The sequence below is a fragment of the Malurus melanocephalus genome, unplaced genomic scaffold, assembly GCF_030028575.1.
Source record: "Malurus melanocephalus ecotype Western Australia unplaced genomic scaffold, MMel_1.1 scaffold_486, whole genome shotgun sequence".
Classification (NCBI taxonomy): Eukaryota; Metazoa; Chordata; class Aves; order Passeriformes; family Maluridae; genus Malurus; species Malurus melanocephalus.
The window spans coordinates 277,697-297,952 of record NW_026623718.1 but is presented as its reverse complement, the minus strand read 5'-3'; the positions used below and the strand labels follow the sequence as shown (position 1 = coordinate 297,952).

The following is a 20,256-nucleotide window of genomic DNA, read 5'->3' as shown; positions in this document are numbered from 1 at the left end:
GGAGTTTCTGAGTGCCTGAAGTCAGAATGCAGTAGAGCAACTGTCTGCTTGTTAACAACAACAGGAGAAAAATATTAATTCAGACACGGTAACAGAAAACAAATCTGTTTACAYTGGAAACAAACAAACAAGCCTTACCTTGGTGAACCCTATCTGCTCCTTCCGGAAGTTTTCCAAAGGTTTGATCAGCAAATCACTCGCGTTCTGCACCTACAGTGTAAAGAAACAACATTTTTATTGCAGGGCGCTGATCAATGTTCTCCTAAACAGGGCTAGAAGCCAAGGACTCTGAGATTWTAATGTTTTTGACTGCAGACTTCATCTCTGTCTGTAGGTGAGGTCACTTAACCCCTCTGTATCTGCTCTTCCCCACTGGTAAACAGCAAACCCCAACCATGACAGAGGAGGCTTTGGGATCATCCTGGGGATGATGGGGGTGCCCCATCCCCATCTAACAACACTGCTGTCAGATAAAGGATGAACTTCCCTTCTCCCAAGATCCAGCCAGTTTATCTGTCACAGGAACAACCAGGGAAGAGGGAAAGCCTGCCTGTGTCTCTTCCACTCCTGTTTCATGCCTGAGAGATGCTTTCCTGGGCGATGCTCTGCACACCTTTACCATGAATGCACATAAAAGCTCATCCCAGTTTGTATCACTTTGAATCCAGCTCCATCCCTGCTGCCTCTTCCCACCCCCATGTCTGTGATGGGCTCTGTCTCAAGCTCCAGAGAAGGCAGAATGGAAGAGAAGGGTACAGGACAGCCACAGCCCTTCAGGGAATTTCAAGCTGATGAACATGGTGAGTGTGAAACCTCCTGAGGGAGCTGCTGTAAAAGAGAACTGGTCCTACAAGCAGAGGGCAAAAAACCTCAACTTTGAAAATTGGRCATTGCCCACAATCTCCGAAATAATCCCTTCCACTGCTTCCCCCATTGCCAGAGGAGCCACATTTCCTGGGATATAATTAATAATAAAGAAGCATCTCAGTGCTTTCCTGGTTTCCTGGTGTTCCCTGCCTGCCTGTGGACCCTCAGCCTGGCAGGAGCTCCTGCTGCTGCACGAGGCAGGGGAACACAGCGCCAAGCAGCACATTCCTGGCAGGCTGTAAGCTCTCCACCGAGCCTAACTTTCATGTTTTTCCTGGAATTAGGAGTGAAATGGGAAGCCAGCATTGGCTCTGGAGGAGCTGTGGAGAAGCTGAGGGCACATGCAGCAGGAAGCTGATGGCAGTGCATTGTCCTGTGGGGGCTGGGCTGGCACAGATGGGCTCAGGGACACCTGCCTGCCTGCACCCAGCAAAATCTGAGCAAAACCACTTCTTATTCTTTAACCCTTGATTTCACCACAGCAGCAGCTGGTGAGCAGCCTGGACACACTGCAGCTCCTCCAGCTGCAGAGCCTGGGGCTCTGTGCCAGCCTGCACACCGGGGAGCTTTGGGACACTGCCTGGGAGAACCGCAGCCCTCCACACTGATTGCTGTGCCTGCCCCATGCTCAGGGCCCACAGCACAGCACAGCACCATGGGCCACATGAGTACAAAGCACATTTCTAGTGCTCCCAGCTCCCCTCTGATGGGAAGCCTCACACCGAAGCACATGGTGCTGTGGCTGTGATTTGGCACTTAGCCATGTCAGGAATGACAGAGCCCAGTTCCCAGATGTCCTTACCATCATAGACCTCTCCAGCTCCACTTCTTGCAGCAGCTCTGCAAACTCCTTAAAGGACTCGGCTGTAAGAGAAGAAGAGGCTGGTCAGTGGAGCTGGGATGTGGCACTGGAGTGTGGGACACWTGCCAGGGTACTCCACTGTGGCTGCAACCCCAGCATGGCCATCTAGAGGCTGGCAAAAAAAAAAAAACCAGGAAGAGGTGGCCCCTTTTGGCAGAAACAGTGAGAGGCAATGCCATGTGCAGGCTGGCCATGAGGGGTATTTGTTTATGCAAGGGAGAGGAGAGTCTCCTGCCTGGGAAGGGAATAGGACATTAATCTGCTTTTACTAGGAATYGTGCTATTGAGATGGGGAGGCAGGCAGCAGGGAAGGGGCAAACASAGGGAAGAGGTGAACAGGGGGAAGGGGCAGCTGCCATCCCCAGGGTCTGCAGCAAGGGCTGTGGGCAGGACAGGGCTGCCTGTCCTGCCTGGACAGCTGCTGGCAGCATCAGGATGGGCCTGGCACCTCTGCCCTGGAAAAGCTGCAGGTGCTTGCCAGGACCAGGACAAGTGTGTTAAATGAAAATGGCCTGGAATGACAAAGATCACATTCTGCAATGGGAAGCATAAAATCCATGTACAGGAGGAAAGGCAGCAGGTGTAGACATGGTCAGTCACTGACACCACTCCCCAAAATGTTAGAAGTGAAACAAAAAGACCTCATTGATCAGCATTTGGACTCCAGCTACAATAAAAATAGCATGAAAACTTTCCTTTAACAAACTGAATGAAGAATAATTTAGCCTGAGGAAAAAAAAAGATAGGTGGGAATAGCTGACTCACCCCACACCAAGGGAGGACATGCAGCTCCTCTCCCTGCCCATCAAAGGAGAACTTGGGAAGGGGCARAATTTGTCAYAGGGRAGGAAACCTCTCAGCAGCAGAGCAMACAGTGCCAAGCCAAACTCCCATCTCTCTGGGCTGCAAGACAAGGCTGGGCAAACATCTGCCCACGCAGGTAGCGTGGTTGTGTGCTGGATGCCTRTGGGAACAACCTGATTACCCCAGAGTATCTGGGAACTACCTGGGAGTCAGCTGAGAGAGGTTCCCACAGTTCCAGCCTGCTGGGCACAGTGTGGGACGGGTCTGGCAGGTGCCAGGCTCCCTCTTGCCCTGGTGGGACAGGTCAAAATGGTTCTGTCATACCCCAGAGCTCTGCACCTGCCATTCAAACCCTCCCTCTCTGCAGCACACCAGGCTGGGCAGGGCAGAGCAGGTGTACAGCAAGGCAGGCACAGGATTAGCTTGTCCCACAGGTCAKGGAGAGGGTGCTACTGTGCTCTCTGTGCAAGCTGAGGGCCCTCTCGCCTCATCCACAGCGGAACCTTGGGAGAGGTACCTGTCCTGCTAAAATCCAGCATGAGGATTCATTCTGCAGCTGCTGGGACACACAAAAGGGAACAACTGCAGCCCTGTGACATGGGCTGTCAGCTGGCAGTGGCACAACAGACTTTCCTGATGAATCAGGAACTTCTGAGTTGCCCCCCAGCAAGGGCTCCTGTGCCCAGCAATGCAATGGCCCCATGGCTCACAGTGCTCACTCCCAGTGCCACATGTGGCTGTCACTGTGGTTCCCCAGGATGACAGGAAACCTGGAGTGCACCAACACCAGGGGCCTGAGCCAGGAAAAGAATTATCACAGGGAGAGAGAGAATCCAGCCCCAAACTTGSAGGGAATATGTCAGTACCTAAAACATTTGCTAGCTGTTTGTTTCCCTTTGTGCTCCAGGAAAAGCTCAGGAACGTGTTTCCTGGCTTCAGTCACAGAGCAGCCCACTGAATTTGACCCCACACTGCACACACGAGGCTGAGGCCTTGCTGCCAGCCCAGCAGTGCCTGGGAGCTCTGGGGTGGATCTGTGCTACTGGCCTGGGTCAGCATTTGCCAGCCCCTTCAGGGCAGTGCGGAGCAGAGGGGCCACCAGTGGCCACCACCTGCCAGCCACACATGGGAACTGACACCTGGGAACACTGGAGCGACTCTCCTGGACAGCCAGAAGCATTCCAGGAGGGTCCCCACAGCCAGAGGATTCCAGATTCCCATGCCCAGGAGGGAGGAACATGCCATCATTTCACTGCTCCTTTCATCTCTGCAGGAGCTGCTGATTTGGGACCCATAAGGTGACAGCAGAGGGGCCACAGGAGGGAGCCCAGGAGGGGCCGCAGCCGTTGGGTAACACGGGTGCCTCTCTGTGGACTGGGACCTTCCCAGTTCCCAGGGGAAAAGTGCTGCTCAYGACAGACAACATCAACCCAGTATCCTGACTGCCACCTGCAGTGTCCCCACTGCCACCCGCTCGGGTGCCTGGCTGCTCTCTGCCCACACAACGAGAGAGCAGTGTGACTTCAGCTCCATTTACAACCCAAACACGTTCTCTTGCAGCRCATAAGAAATGCCATGAGAAATGTAAGTGCTCTGCTTCATTCCCCTATCCTGCACATCAAATGAGCTCTGCACTCCCACGCAGATCCCTGGCACCCTTGCAGGAGATGGAAGCTGCTACGGAGACGCCAACGCCCCACTGCTGTGTCAGGAATAARGAAGCCTCAACCCCTGCAGGCACGGCAGGGTTTGGGTGGGAGGAGAAACACAGCCCGGGCTTCTTCACAGGCAAACTAAGGACCTCTTCTTGAAAAAGCAAAACAAACACTCCCCAGCAAAAATGAAGGGAAACATGTTCCTTTCACCACTGAGAGTTTTATATCTGCAGTGATCTCTTCTTGCTCTCCCTCATCCCACAATCCCTTTATTCAATCTCTGCAATTCCCAACAGCCTTGCTCTGCCATTGGAGCTTTGTCCCTTCCAGCCAAGAGGAGGGACACTCCTTTCCTTGCATGGCTGTTTGCCTCAGACCCCTCAGCTCCCAGGAGAAGTATTTACATGGCAGAGCTCTCCCCTCCCTGACCCAGATGTGTTTGGAAGCTCAGCACCTCTGTTGCCATTGGATTTGGAGGCTGACTCATTTCCAGCAGGTTTCACCTAGAGACTTTCCACAAAGGAAACAAACCTTGGAGGGGCAGGCTGCAGTCTGCTTCACATGGCTTTAAATACAACAGCCTAAGGAACAGGCTCTACTTCCTTCCCCTTCCGACGGCAGCTGAGAGACCCAACATCAGCAATGCCACACTGCTGCCACTTTTAAACCACTGAGAAAAGCTGGTTTTCTTTGTTCTTTTCCCCTGTGTGCAGACCCCAGGAGCAGCCTGGCAAAGACCCTGTGTCCCATCCTGTGCTCCTGCCTGGAAATGTCCTGTGAGCCCATGGGCAGCCCCAGCTGTCAGCCCAGGCTGGTGGCCCAAGTATTTTGTCTGATGGGGCAGGGTTGGAACCTCTGGGGCTGAGGATCTCCTGCTGTCCCTCCTGCAGCCTGTCACCCCCACAAGCGTCCACCCACCAAGCTAAGCCAAGAGCAGATTCATGTGAAATGTGCTGGGTTTGGGGCATTTGTACCCTTTGGCTCAGTTCTCCAAGGCAGTGGACGCTGAGTGACCTCYGGAGCAGTGCTGGGGGAGGGCAGGGATGAAACACAGCTCCAGGATCACTAATCCCCAAGCAGATGTGCAGGGAGCAGCCCTGCAAGCTGTCCTGCCCAGGGCACAGACTGGCCTTTGTTTTCCATTCGAGACACATCCAGCAACCCTTTTTTCCCAGCAGTTTGCAGCCTGGTGCCTTTGCAGGGCAGCATGGGGCAGTTTGCTCCTGTGAGGCCTTTCTGACACAGCCAAGGCAGCTTTGGGAGCAGCGCCCGCTGGGCTCCACTGCAGCACTGGGAAGGGGGGCTGGCTGGGAGGTCAGCACCACGCCGCCTCCTCCCCAGCACCTGGCAGCATGGAGCAGGCCTGGAGCCATGGAAAACCTCTGCAAATTATCCGCTGAATTGGGAATGTGWAACTCGACCCGTGACTGTTCAACTTCATAAAATAAGCTATGGAAGAGCGGCTTGGAGCCTGGCTCCYGAGGCTGCTTAGAAACCATCAGGCAGGCTAATTCCTGGAGAGGGAGACTGTTCCATTTACTGGAAATCGGCTTCAAAAAGCAGGGAACTCACCAATATTGATCTCATCATCAGTTAGTGTGTCGCCAATGAAGTCGAACTGGAAGGACTGCAGAGTCTGGGAGAACTTCTGCACTGCTGAGGAGTACCCTGGAAAAGGACAGAGAATCAGCTGTGGGTTTCTGCAATTGCTCTACAGAGGCTGCACATATTAGGAATTTATCCTGAATGGAACAAGACCATAAGAAGGTAGTTATGAAAATCCATAGGCATTGGGAATTTCAGCCCTGCAGAAAATGCTGCAGCATTAATAACCCTCAGAGGCTGCAGAGAGCATTAGGTTTGGGTTTTTTCTCTCTCTAAAAAAACTTCTGCAGCACTAATGGATGCACCACACAGTACAACAACCGATCGATGGCCTTGTGTCCAGCCACATACAGGAAGGGACACTGACACACTTTCCTGCAGGAAAACACACAGGAGATACTCCAGGGCTCTGYGTGCATCGGCACAGCTCCTTGGAGCACAGAGGCTGTTGGACAGRCTGGCCACTGTTCACGGGAATTGTTTCATAATATGGGAGAAAAATCTGTAGAGTCAGAAAATAAATGTGAGGAAAAAGGCAGGACTAAAAATAACTGCCCCTCTTTGGAGACATGGACACACACAGGCCCTGAGGGAAGGACAGTGCCACAGAGCACAGAGCAGAGCCAGGGGGCTCAGCTGGGCTTGCCTGGTCACCCACAGATGACCCTGGGACCTGCTGCTCCTGCTGGCCAGGAACCATCCGGGCTGGAAGCAAACACACTGTCTGATGGTGGCTGTGGCTCAGACCAAATTATTTTTGGATCTTTCACAGACGTTTCTGGCCCAAAGGATGCTTTGTGTCTTTGCATCCTGTGTGGCTGCAGGACGCGGCTGGGCRGCGTGTGCTGGCGCTGGCAGAGGAGCCCTGGGACGGGGCAGTGACACCAAAATAGACCCAGGGACAGTCGGAACAGCACCAGTGACACTCACTGGAGCGACCACATCATCCTGTATAAAGCTACAACAAATTCCTGAGATATAAACAGAAGGAGGCTGCACTTGCCTGACCTCACGGAGTAGGATGTAGGTGACAAGAAGAAAGGCAAAGGAATAATGTTATACTCCAATCTATCCTACACTTTTCCCTGATTTGGGAYTCCAACTATAGGCACAGTCTAGGCTGGACTCCTTTGTGCTGTGCACAGAGATGGCACTTCCAGAAATTCAGGAAGTTGCAAGTGGGGAAGATGTGATGGCACAGATGTTAAAGGGCAGCTCCCACCACTGCTTTGCCAAACCAGGACCATGATTGTACATAGGAACTTGCTGCACATGGATTTTTTTTTAAATTTGAAAATAAAACTATGGTGGTGGCAATCATGGGATGTTCTGAAATGCTGCTGTGAAAGGGAGAGAAAAAGTGGGCAACATTGAAATGGATGTTGGGGTAATGAAACCAAGTGGCCAGTCCCCGCTTCTCCCTCAAAAGCTTCGTTCAGCAGCTCCCTCTGACGGGTCAAACCTTTGCTCCTGAATGGGCAGATTCAGGCCTGAATGTCGCTATTTAGCCCCAGCTGCCAGGGGCTGGAGCACGTAAATGAGTGAACTCTCGCACAGAACGATGTCATTGACTTGATGGAAAACCTCAGCAAATAATTCCCCCTCAGTCCCCCAGCGCTCACTCAGGCCGGGCCAGAGGCTCATTCAGCCCTCGCTCAGGGGAATCTTTGTTCATCCCCTGCAAACCCTCATCACTGTCCCTGATGCTGCTGCATCCTCATCTGTCACTGTCCCCTGCTGCTGGCTACAGGTGATGTTCAATCCYTTCCCAGCCAAGTGAGGTTCCCTGAGCCCCTCTGAAAGCAGTGGCACCCGCAGCCAGCATCCATCTCTCTGTCTGTCTGTCCCCTCTATGGGTGCTTGCCTGGGGCAGGTGACAAAGCACCATGGTTCTGGTGTCCCTGTGATCCGGGAGAAGGGCAGCACACACAGGTCCCAYGGGTGACACCTGGCAGGGACAGAGGGTCTCCATGCACCATGTGTTCCTKCCAGCCCGAGGGAGGAGGGAGAGAGAGAGGGAGAGGGAGTGTGAGCCCGCACCGTGCATGCCTGGCAGGCTCTGGAGGAGCTCTTAATGGAAACCAGGCTCCTCCAGACCAACACAACTCGGCTCCCACACGTACGGAGGCTTGGCTGAACACCGGCTCCTGACAGAGCTCCTGAGTGCACGCAYAGGACAGCACTGTTGCTGCCATGGGGCTGCCACAGTGCTGGGGTGTGACAGGGACACAGCACAGGGCTGACTGACTGCTGGCACTACAGGACAGCTTTGGGATATTCACTGGGACATAACAGGGCTGACTGACAGCTGGCACTGTGGGAGCAGAGGATGATCCCACTCAGGGGCTGTGTCCCTGAGGGGTCCAGCAGCAGGGCCTGAGGAAGAGGATCAGCATCAGTGCTCAGAGACACATGGTGGGATGCCACCCCTTCCCTCGGTGGCACCAGGGATGGGGCAGGGCAGGGCAGGCAGGGAGAAAGGGACAAGCCATGGCCACAGGAAAGAGGCTTGACCACAGGAAAGGGCCAGCAGGAAGAGATTTGCTGTGTGGAAAAACGGGGCTCCATCCCACGCTGGGAGAGATAAGTCTGTATTCTCCCTTGTTTTAACAGTCGGAAATGTTTTCCCTCCCAATACAAACACTCGGTTGCCAAAGGCTCCTGCTCTGCGCCCCCAAAGCCTGGCAGGAGGGAGAGGYGGCTGCAGGGCCTGTCCTGCTTCCCCAGCACCAGGAGCCGAGGCTCAAGGAATAATGCCATGCTCCAAGCTGGAATATCCCTGCAAACAGTGTGCCAAGGCTCACCACTGCCCCAAGGACCCTGCCTGCTCAGCCTGTTTCCATGGAAACACACCAAAATGGATTTGATCAGGAGTCCTCTAGGACTCTTCTCCCTTCCAGCATCAGGAAGGGATGCCAAGTTTCACCATTTGTGGTCACAATAATTTACTCTTCTAGTAAAAATGAAGCTCCATCCCTGCACAAAGTGGCCCCAGCCAGGCTGTGGGGCAGGAGCAGGGAGCTCCAGTGCCAGCCATGCCGGCTTCAGGAGGCACAGAGAGAACTCAGGGCTGTGTTTATGTGTGGATAAACACACCTCCAGAGCCAGCAGCTCTGGCARCATGTGCCTCACAGCCTGCTCAGCAAAGACCTAGAAGGATTCTCACTTCAACCTTCCACAGCAACCACAGGTAACCAAAAACCACAGACAAAAAAATGCTACTGCTGCAAAAGCCACAAGCCTCATACAAAACACAAACAAAAGCAAAGCCCCAAACCAGGCTGTGCTGCTGCTTTTTCCTCTAGTGCTTAGAAGTTAAACCAGAAGGAAACCAACACCACAGGACAGAGCCATGAGGTAACAGGGTGAGCAAACACGGCAGAGAACGGGGCACAGCGGTGCCGCTTGAGGGTCTGCAATGCAGGAGGTGCCACAGGTGCACATCCTTAATTAGCTTTGCTAATTGCAACCCAGAGGTCACAATCTGTGTGACTGCAATGGTCCTCTGTTCCCAAGAGAGGAMACCATGCCCCTGAGCACACAGAAATAGAAGTGGCCATGACAACCACAGTGACAGCTATGGGGACCAGCAGGATCTCTGTGCCAGGACAGGAGGGCCATGCCTGGGCTGCGTCATTTAACACCTCAGGAACACAGTGGGTCATCAGATGTGACACAAGTGCAAAGAGCAGCCTGATTTTTAGAAATAAACACTTTGAAAACCAACAGAACATCTCCACCTGTGCAGGAGAGCAGGTGTGGAATGTACACGTCACACTGGCCAGGCYCAGGCTGCCAGCACCCTCACCCTTGTTATCCACACCCAAATAACCCTTGTTTATATGACACTTGTTGGCTGTGCAGCAGCTGGTACAGACAGCATCACTCTACTTCTTCCTAGGAACCAGCCAGGTGGGAATTGTTGCTTCTCCAGAAGCCCAGGGGCCAAGCAAGCATTGGGTTCAGCAGCCCTTTGGTTAATTCCCATCATAAGCTGCTCCCTGAGCATCACGTTGCAAATTAAGGAGGAAAAAACAAAATAAAAATACCTCCCCAACCTCATCATCATTGCAATCATCGGCCAGAGACGTTCCCAGTGCAAAGGCAGTCTTGAATTTAATCTAATCCAACTGAAGACATGAATAGCTGAACAGTGACGGGGCTGCAGCATCCCTGTCCTGTTGCTGGGAAAGAACAGGATGTCCTGGCCCGCAYTGGAAAGTGGGAAGTGACTTTAACTGGTCTCCCTGCCTGCACCTACGCACAGGCAGCTCRGAAAAGAGCAGCCAGCAGAGATTTCCATGGGGAAAAAAGCCATTCTTGAACTTCTGCATCCACCCAACCCACGGATCGCAGCACCAGGTGCCCTTCACAGAGCAACTCAGCCACAGCTTCAGCAATCCATGAAAACCCATAAGGAATCAATAAGGAAAACCCAAAACAGGTTTGACCATGGTAGTGCAAATAACCAGAAAAAATGTAAGCAGGAGTTCTGTCTTTGCATTTTACTTTCTTCTTCTCAGCTTGAAAACCGAACTATCCAGCCTGACCATACACTTTCCTTTCAAAAGCAAACAAAAGACAATAAAAGTTCGCTCTGCCCTTACACAAGAGCATTTAAGACATGGAAATCTTCAGGTTAGGATTTGAGGATTGGAAGTCTGTTTTTGTCAAGGAAATGTTGCAAGACCCTGACACACAGCAGCTGAGGACACACCTACGTTTGCTACCAATGATCCCTATGGACGATTTTCTCCTGCCTGGTGGAGACCTGGGCACGGCACACACACSACACGAAAAATGCCCCTTTTCCCAGCATGCAGGGAGAGGGCTGTGATTCCTGAGGGGAAAACAGTGTGCCCATTGTTACCAACTCCCACCAAAGAATTCCCCAGGGAGCTGCATCACTAAAGAGATGGAGTTGATTCCCTTCACCACCCCAGGGATGAGGTTCKGGATACAGTACCGGACCCACTGCTTCCTGGGGATTCTCTGTCCTTGCAGCAGAGCTTGAGGAGCCAACACACAAAGTATGTGACCAAGGGACCAGATTCTACTTTGAGCTGTTGAATTTACACTGTGTAGTACCTGCATGAAGTCCCCAATCTTGGTCCCACCAAAATACCTCAGCCTGGAAAGCCATGAGCTCCCCTTGCTGAGCCCAGATGTGCCATCAGGATCAGGARTAACAAGCCCTGACAATGACATAACATTCCCAAATACTCTACAGCTGCCCAAACACAGAAACATGTTGATTTTCTCAGATGAGGTAAAAAAAAAATAACCTTCCAGTTGGCCTTTTAGGGAGTCCTAGATCCACACAGGATCCTACAAGGAATCCAGTCCTCCTGATGCTGCACAGAGGAGAGATGCTCACCACTAGGGAATWACAGAGCGGCTCAGGACAGGCAGTGCCTGGCATTGACCCAGGGCAAGCTGTCCGCAAGTGCCCCTGAAGGCTCTGTGGGGACTCAGAAATCCTGACACATTGGACAAAGGCCATTTTTCCCACATTGACACGGGTTTTCCACTTGCCAGGAGTAAGTGGCTAGCATGAACTGCTAAAAATAACTCGCTATATTTAGCTGTGCTTTACAAAGCACTTGCAAAGGAATTTACTGGATGTCTCACACTCTGTCACATATTTACCTCTCCTAATCAGCCCTTCATTGACTGAGCTGTTCATAAGCTGCCACTTCCCTTTCGCAGCTGGTCCAGCCCAGGCTCCAGGCAGAAGAACAGGGCTGTGCTCCCAGTAAAAACACATTTTTCAGTACCTCTCCCTGACCAGTGACTTTTTGCTCTGTGAGTTGGTTACCTGCCCTGTGGACAATACTTTCACTCATACATTCCCCTCCCGATCTCCCTCCACCCAGTTTCTGCTTCCTGTCCTAAACTTCAATCTTTTATTCTCATGAATTCTTCTCCTCACCCAGCCAGCCTTGTGGGAAGTGCCCAAACTTGCTTTACAGGCTTATTTTCTTATTTACTGTTTAATTAAAAACCCAAGGACCCACACAGCAATGGTTCACACTCATCACAAACTCCTTTGACGCCTTTCTTATCTCGCTCACTGCCTGATGGAAACTGCCTGGCTGAGCCTGCCATGCTCCAGAAGAGCTGGCAAGGGTTACGAGGCTGCACCGAAACTCAAGGCAGTCAAATACAYAGAGGTGCTTTCCTGGATGCCTAGAGCAGAAGGAGACCATGGGTCTCCTCACCAACAGCGTGGAAGTCTGGCAACGTTAGCAGCCCAAAACCCCAACCAAAACACAAAGCAACCAAGCAAGACTGGAAGGACAAGGAAGTTTTGGGGTACATTGGTCTGTCTGGGAGAAAACTGGGAGTGAGTGATGTAGGATACTGGGAGAAGGATGCATTCTTACCCTCCCTTGGATTAAGTGATCCGGCATCTTCTTCCCAAGACCTCCATAGTGACYGACCTATTGATCAGGAGGAGTCATGCAGATGAGCCACAATTCAAAGCAAAGACATGGAACACACCATTCTCCCAGTGACACTCACTGGCTCATACTTCGGGCTGTATTTCTAATATTTTTATAAAGGATAGTGTGTTGAATTAATTTTTAAATGATTTTTGCTTCTGAAACACAAAGGCAGCACAGGATGCTGCAACACAGCCTCCTGCCTGGCCCAGCATAGCCAGGGCACCCCTGCTCTCCCCATAACAGTAAAACTCTGGCTGAGATCAGCACTTCCCTTAGTGTTCCTTAGAATRAGCCATGGGTGAAACTGCACTTTGGAAGCCTGAACTTCTCAGAGAACAGTTTTTTCCCCTTTGGCATTTTGCTGGACTTTCAAATCAACCTTGCAACCCTGCAAAGCTGAAGGGAGTTGCTTCAGCAAAACTGGAAGGAGACACAGGGCAGCCAGCCCAGAACACGTGGCTAACTGAAATGGAAGTTAAGAAAAGATGAGCGGCCTTAGAAATCGGCAAAAGTGGTGAAATGCGCAGTAAGAAATAATGCAACTGTTTTTCGAGTTGCTCCCAGGATCGCAGAGAAGAGGAGAAAACGCCGTTGTAGTCCTTTGGTTCACCATGGACCAAAGCCCAACTGTGGGGCTGGTGCTGGAATTTCAGACCACCTGGTATCCCAATCCAACTGTCAGGGAATTGCTCAGCACTGTCCTGGAGCACACTGAACCCGGGTGTAGGAGGGAGAGCCACAGCTGGGGGACAGTGCCTGCCTCCGTAGGCGCTGGCGCTGCTGGTGGAGGTGATGCTGATGTTCCTGGGAGCAAGGGAGGCTCCAAAGACAGCAGTGCTCATTAGTTTTCCTCAGAACTCCCAATGCAGAGGCTGCCAGACACCTGCCCCTGCAGCAGGGATGGACAGATGAGTCACCCTGGGGATGGCACTGCTGGTGAGCTGTGGCTGTGACAGCYGGGTGACACTTCAGGGCTGGAAGCCAAGCAGGCAGTCAGCTGGTGAGGCTGGCAGGTGGCTCTGGTTGCTGCACCTATTTCTRCTCCTGTTTACATCACTGTCCCACTGAAGAGAGTCACTGACTTCCTCAGCTTGGGGATAGGTACTAAGGCTGGAGAATAACATACAGACTCTTAGAAAAATAARCATACACAAAGCTGAGCCATGGAAAACAAATGGATTTTCCACTCCCTTGGGAAGAGCGAGCTGTCCCAGGGGCATCAGGAGAGCCAGGGCAGAGCTGCAGAAAYCCCTGCAGTGCTCCAGGCCACTCGGAGCCCCCAGCTCTGAGAGCAGTTGAGCAGGCTCTTGGCACGGTGCTCTGGCGTGAGCGGCAGAAGAGGGTGTGCTCCAAGATCCGCGGCTCCCCGCTGCACAGGCAGGACGGACACAGGGAAAACAAACATGAAAACAACGGACTCTTATCCGGGGCAGAGCACGAGCAATCCCCACGGAGACATCTCATGATCTGCTGAGCCTTCACATGCATCTCCTTGCAGCCCTCCTTCCAGGCAGGGCAGGCTGCGGTGGGCGAGGGAGCCGTGCTCGCTCCAAGCACAGATGATTTCAGAGTTTCCTTCGATAAGGGCGCAGCGGGGCCAGGCAGGAGGCCAGCTGACTCACACAGCACACCAGGGAGGGATCACCAGCAGCTTACCAGCGATCTGCAGCGGTTCGGTGTAGGGAGGAATGCACATCCCTCCTGATGCAGGCTGGGAGATGATGCCAGTGTGGGCATGGCCTGTCCTGCACCAGCTGGCACCTCCTGGGACACTCCTGGGCACCATCGACCTGACTGACACTGGGGCAGCCTGACCTGCAGAGCACACTCAGAGGGGCTTTGCCAAGAGCYATCCCCTCTCTGGGCACCTCTGCAAGGACTTGGGAGTCTGGCTCTATGCTTCCACCACAAAGRGTCCCCCGATGCTATGCAGGTCCCCAGTTCATCCTGTGATGGCACAGGAACAGGTCATGCCCCTTGCTCTCCATTTTCACAGCTACAAGGTTTAGTAAAAACATGAATAAATCTATTCTTGTTTTAAACAGGCTCTTCAAAATCAGGCTTGGCTGTGGGAACAGGATAAAAGGGAGAGAGATCAGACTGAGAGAGCAACTGACTTCTGGGCTGTACTTATATTTATAGACTTTATCTCAGGCAATTCTGCTGCTCTTATCATCACTTGAACAACTCATGACCGCACATTCACCTGCACGGGGAATTTGTTGACAAGAAAGGACACTGGGCAGAAAGGCCATGTTTGAATGTGTTCCAGGAGAGAACTGCCAGCACGGCCTGAGATCGCTGCTCCCAGCAGAGCAGCTCGGCCGGCAGCACTGAGCAGTCTGCGAGACACAGCACAGGCTGGTGTGGAGAATCCACCATCACCAGAACACAAAASACAAGGTTCCAAAAGCTTTCTCATTCACACGTGTCACAGCCTCAGACAGAAGCTTTATGTGTTTAGAAGATTCATTTAATGCTGAGTAAGGAAAAACAACTACTGCCTGCTGAACTTCTCCAGCAGTTCCAAAGCTGCTGCATTTTGGTGCTCAGTACCTATAAATAGTGCTGATTGTTCACCAGTTCTTTGTCTATGATCCCACAGTTCTCCAAACCTCTGTGTTCCACCAGGCAGTGCTGCAGGGCAGCACGCCGGACACTGCAGCCCCCACAGCAATGCTCACCCCSCTTTCTCTGGAGAATGGCCCATCCTGGCACTGTATCCCATACCCACAGTCAGGCAGACAGGGATCGGTGCCAGARCCCTGTCCTGTGGGCAGGAGGATGCACATGGCCAGGATGTGCCACAGGTGCCTGGCCACTCATTGCAGCAGAATGGAGCTGTCACTCCACGGAGCCAGGTGGCACTCAGCAGGACAGAAGCCACCCGTGAAAAGCCAAGGGGCAAGCATGGGAYACCACATCCATAGTTACCAGTGTGCCACCAACAGAATAAGGAAATAAAATATTCCAACACTATCTCAAGAAAAAAAGCCAGAAAAAGCTGAGTCTTCATACAGTGACTCAAGAGGAAACTCTTAGGTCAGCAGCAGCGCTGCTGTGAGCTGTGGGCTGTGAGACACACAGAACATGGATAACACCCACATCCTCCCAGGGAAAGAGCCAGAAAAGGCAGCAGAAGATGGATGAAAAGCTCCCTGTGTGCCTCATGTGCAGYACAAGAAAAAGTATCCTTAAACACAGGAGAACAACTTCACCTCTTGTCCTGGCCCCTTGTGCTGCTGTATGCAAGTGAGTCCTTGGGAAGCATGTCTGGGTTGGAAAAAGCCATCACAAAATCTTGCACATTGGTTTGTTTAAGCTGGACCAAGGCTGGTCCCAAGCCCACCCACCAGCCCCTGAGCTGGCAGGGACAGGGCTGACTCGGTGCCATTGCCAGCTGCCCCTGCCCACATTCCTGCCCTGTGCTTCCTAAAGCAARCCAAGCCCTGGGCACACCTGAGCGTGGATGGAGCAGCTGTACACAGTACAAGCCAGTGGTTCCCAAAAGGGAGGCTTGGGAACTGGAGCAGGGAGGAAGCGAGGGACACAGAGGTGGGGACACCACAGTACAGCCAAACCATCCTGTGCACAGCCCGGCACCTCAGCCAGCAGCAAAGCAAACCCCCAAAACAGCTACAACTTGCCCAGCCAGAGAGCTGCTCCAGGGAGAGCAAAACACAGCAAACAGATGCCCAAGCCCTGGAACACAGGGTGGGATCTGCCTCGCAGCTGGATCTGGTAGATCCTGTGCCGGCCCCTTGTCTCTCCTGCCTKTACTGAGGATACAGCTCTGGCAGCTGGGGATGAGTTGGCTTTTGGGAGGGTTTTTGTTCTTTTTTCTGCTATTGTGTTTTAGTCTCTGTTTAAAGCATGTCTGGTTTAGATTTGCACCAACTGAGGCCCTAGCCCTGTGCTCAGAGCCTGCAGCCCAGGAGCAGCTTTATCAGCAGCTGTTGGCTGCAGAGACCCCCCTGCCCACCTGTGCTGAGGGTGYCCACAGGGCACGGATGCTCCAGGGAGAGCAGGGGTCTGGCTATGGGTGTGATGGCTCTTGAGACAATTAGAGCTGGGAAGTCAGGAGACAATTTTACAAATTATCAGCAGTAACTGATGCCCTCACTGGCTGAAATCTCCAGCGAGGATAGGGAAGACCAGCAAGGAGCCGATAAGTACAAGAGATCATGTTATTGCTGGAGGAGAGCRATTTATTTTCCAGCAAGTCATTTCCCCCCTGCTCCACACTATCTCATGGCTAAGCTGTCTTTGTGGGACAGGACATTGTCACTGTGRCAYTGTCACTGTCACTCAATGCCCAGCTGTGCCTTCCAGCAAAGCTGATGCTTGCCTGGACAGCTACAGCCTCTTCTCTCCACTTTTCCAAAGGAGCTGTAGRGTTGTTGGACACAGTATCGAGGATCTGGCTGAAATATACTGCAGGAACAGATACTGCAATATACTGCATTGTCCCTGCAGCCTTCCCGTGAAACAGGACATGGATTTCTGGGGAACTGGGCAGACAGGCTACTCTGGGTGGCTTCAATCCCATTAAAATAACCTGTTCTGATGCCACGCTGCTTCCCACGCCCCACAGCATTAAATCCCCAGGCACCACATCCAACAACACAGGAACCTGTCCAGAACTGGTCTGCCACGCTGAGGGACACAGAGCTCCCTGAGGGGACAGGCCAGTTCCCACACACAGTGCTGTGGGACATGCAGGGATGATGATGATGGCTTCTTGGGGAAAACCCACCTGGTCCTTACACATTCCTTTTTCATGTTATCCTTCAGAATAAAGTGCTCACAGCACAGAGGAGGCTGGCAACTGCCAGGCACAGTCACAGATACTCTGCAGAGCTCCATGACGGACAGAAATCAAATGCAAAACCACGTACACAACATTTGCATGAGAAGTACACAGCTCTTCGAACTTCAAAGGACAATTTTCCCCATCACAGCGCCCACAGGYACTAATGAGAAAAGCCTCAATCTGACATGTCTCCARCTCCATTTGATATTTAATGGGGAGAGAAGATCAAAGACCAGGGGAAATAGGTGGGTTTGCATTATCACATACACACAGCAGAGCACAGAGAGCAGGAGAGATTAAAGAAACCCACACTGAAGCTCACAAACCGCTGTAAAGCAGCCATTCTTACAGCCACAGCGATGCCACAGAGTCACAACTTCTTACACCCTGCAGCATTGAGCACATGCCTCTGTCACACCAGTGCTGGCCACAGTGAGCTCTGGGCACTGAGCTGCTGTTGGAGCTGAATCCCATGCCCACGTCAGGCCCTGGTCCTGGGCAGCCCAAGGGGATGGGCACCAGCCTGAAGGGACAAACACCTCCCAGTCCCTCTCCCTCCARGACCAGGGACAGGCCATGGTGGTTTCAGCACTGCCAGCACAAYGTGTGGGACCAGAATCCTCACTTGGCACTGCCAGTGACTCTCTGTACTCCTGGCACAAAGAAGAAGGGATGCAGCCAACTTTACAACAAAAATAATTCCCATTTCTGACTCAAAGTAACTTTTTCATGTTCTATTACTGGCTTTCACACCCAAGACTGTTACAAATAGACAATATTRTTCTCTGCTTTAGTCAGTTTAATTCCCCCACTTGGCAGTACCTTATACTTTGTCCCCTTAGTAGTTGAGACTGTACTTAGCTGTTGGGTGGTGTCAGTCAGCCAGAGAAAATACCACATTCAAAGGCACCACTGGTGGGGCTGGATGCAGGATAATCCTCACCAGGATATGGTGGGCTGCAGGCCCCTGGAAGAGCTTCACCCCAGGATTTCATTTATTCCAGCTGGTGACACATCAGTTGGGTGGAAGAAACTGAACAAGTTTCTCTTAATCCATGAAAGGCCAGAGGAGTTTAAAGTCCCCTAAAGGGCCCCCTTATTCAGATAACCTGGCCTTGGACACTTTCAGGGATGGGAYAGCCCAGCTTTTCTGGGCAACCTCTGCCAGGGCCTCACCACCCTCACAGGGAAGAATTTCTCCCCATGGTCCCATCCAACTCTGCTCTCTTTCAGTTTGAGGCCATTCCCTGTTGTCCTGTGCCTCCATCCCTTATCCAAAGTCCCTCTCCACCTTTYCTGTAGGCCCCTTCAGGTACTTCCCCCTCTATCCTCATTGGATCTCACTCTCCTGAAGGGACCACCATCACCTTTTCATCCCAGTGGCTGAAGGCATCCTGATCCCACCCTGTCAAGGGGCATAGAGGGATTGTCAGCCTGTAGACAYCAGGATTTGCCAGCTGCCAGGTGGTTATGGGGAGTCCACAGCCAGTGAGTACCCCATGTTTCCACCCACGGCCCTACATGGATAGGATTCAGATATATACCTGTTTTTTTAAGTTATCTGTTAAACAAACACAGGGAGATGATGGAGGTGTAGGAGGGATCAGCCCCAGCACCTCCCTGGCAGACTGCTGGATCAGCTGCAAAAACACCCCACAGCATTTTAGGCAAGAAACTCTCAGCCCTGGGGGTTCTCAGTGCTGTCTGGGTGTGCTCTGCTTTCTTCTGCTTCTGCTCTTCCTCCCTGGCCCGGGTCTGCTGACCCAGCAAAATCCCTCACATCCCTGTGCACTACAAATGCTGAAAAGGGAAATGGTTTTGAACAAAGTGATGAAAAAAAAAGCATTTCCCTTAACAAGCAGGTTTGTTTAAATCCCTCTGAATTCCATTTTGTTGGGTTTTTTTTTGCCCCTGACTGYGCAGAGATTTGGGTTTTTGTACCCACGTTAGGTCTCACAGCCCTGTGACGTCAGCAGTTWCAGGCACACCAGCTTTTGTCTCTGCTGCTTCCAGATGGGCAAACACAGGCTATTCCAGCCACRGCCTCGATAACAAGGAAGCTCTGAATTATTCTGAACAAAAGGGCATTAGCTAAACCTATTAACACCAACTGAAACCAACCAGCTGGCAGGAAAACCGTGTGTGACGAGCATGGATTGTCTATGTCCCATGGATGCTCTGCTGGCCTGGGCCTGGATTCTACAGCATCAATGAGAGCAGAGAATCATGGAATCATTTGGATTGGAAAAGACCTTTCAGATCATYGAGTACAGGAAGGCGTGGGAGACACAGGGAAGGTGTGTATGAAGCTGTGGGCAGGGAAAACAAATCAAAGCAGCCAGAAGGTCAGTGAAGTGTCAAACACGTGGGACTTGGTGGCTTCAGGTGACACAACCTGGCCCAGGTGCTCCGGTGATCTGTCAGCACTTCTGAACAGGAGACTCCCGCAAAGCAAACATTGAAATCGACATTTCCCAGGGAAAAACGCTCACCGTGATTTGAAGAATGACAGTACACCGACAACAAAAGGAGGACTGGGGCAGGGCTCTGCAGAGCCCCTCTCATGCTCACAGTGGTCCCCCAGGGTGACGAGATGCCCCGCGATGGACACGCCACGCTCCCCCCGCGCTTGGGAGATGCGAAATAGCGGAGCATCTTCCCCGAACAGGGATCACCGTCCCCAAACGGGGAGATGCCCGGCAAGGCTCGGCCGGTCCCGCCGCCGGTGTCAGCCCAGCGGGCCGGGGGATCCGGCCTGTCCCTGCGTGGCGACAGCTGCGGGTGGCCCCGGGGGTGGCAGCGCAGGGACAGGGACACACCGGGGSTGGCGGAGGCGCTGGCCGCTACCCGGGGAACGCCAGCCCTCCCCGGAGCGATGCAGGGCACGGGGCCAAAGCGGCTCCAGCACGGGGCTGCAGGCGATGCCCAGGGAACGGGACACACCCCAGTGAGCGGCCGAGCCCTGCCCGGACCCCCGCCCCGGCCCGCTCACCGCGGATGGCGGCGATGAGCGCGTTGCCGTCCTTGATCACCTCCTTGATGAACTTGTTGGTTCTCTCCAGCTCCTGCTCGTAGCACTTGAGGCGCTCGCGGAAGTCGGGGCTGTCCAGGTAACAGTCGCTGAACTCGAGCGGCGGGTGCCCCATGGCCGCGGATCGGCCCGGCTCCGCCGCGCTGCGCCTACGGAGCGCTGCCGCCGCC

The 20,256-nt window shown here is 52.8% G+C and overlaps 1 protein-coding gene across 2 annotated transcripts in view; it reads right to left on the bottom strand.

Moving 5' to 3' along the window:
• The window catches only part of OPHN1 (oligophrenin 1), a 51,795-nt gene extending 31,545 nt beyond the window's left edge, over positions 1-20,250 (bottom strand). For both annotated transcript variants that reach the window (XM_057381015.1, XM_057381014.1), the window contains exons 1-4: positions 20,048-20,250; positions 5,761-5,856; positions 1,670-1,731; positions 139-210 (exon numbers count right to left, since the gene is read on the bottom strand). In XM_057381015.1, coding sequence (XP_057236998.1) covers positions 139-210; positions 1,670-1,731; positions 5,761-5,856; positions 20,048-20,201 — 384 coding nt within the window. In that variant the 5' untranslated portion in view covers positions 20,202-20,250. The remainder of the gene's footprint in view (positions 1-138; positions 211-1,669; positions 1,732-5,760; positions 5,857-20,047) is intronic.
• Positions 20,251-20,256: the final 6 nt, after the last annotated feature.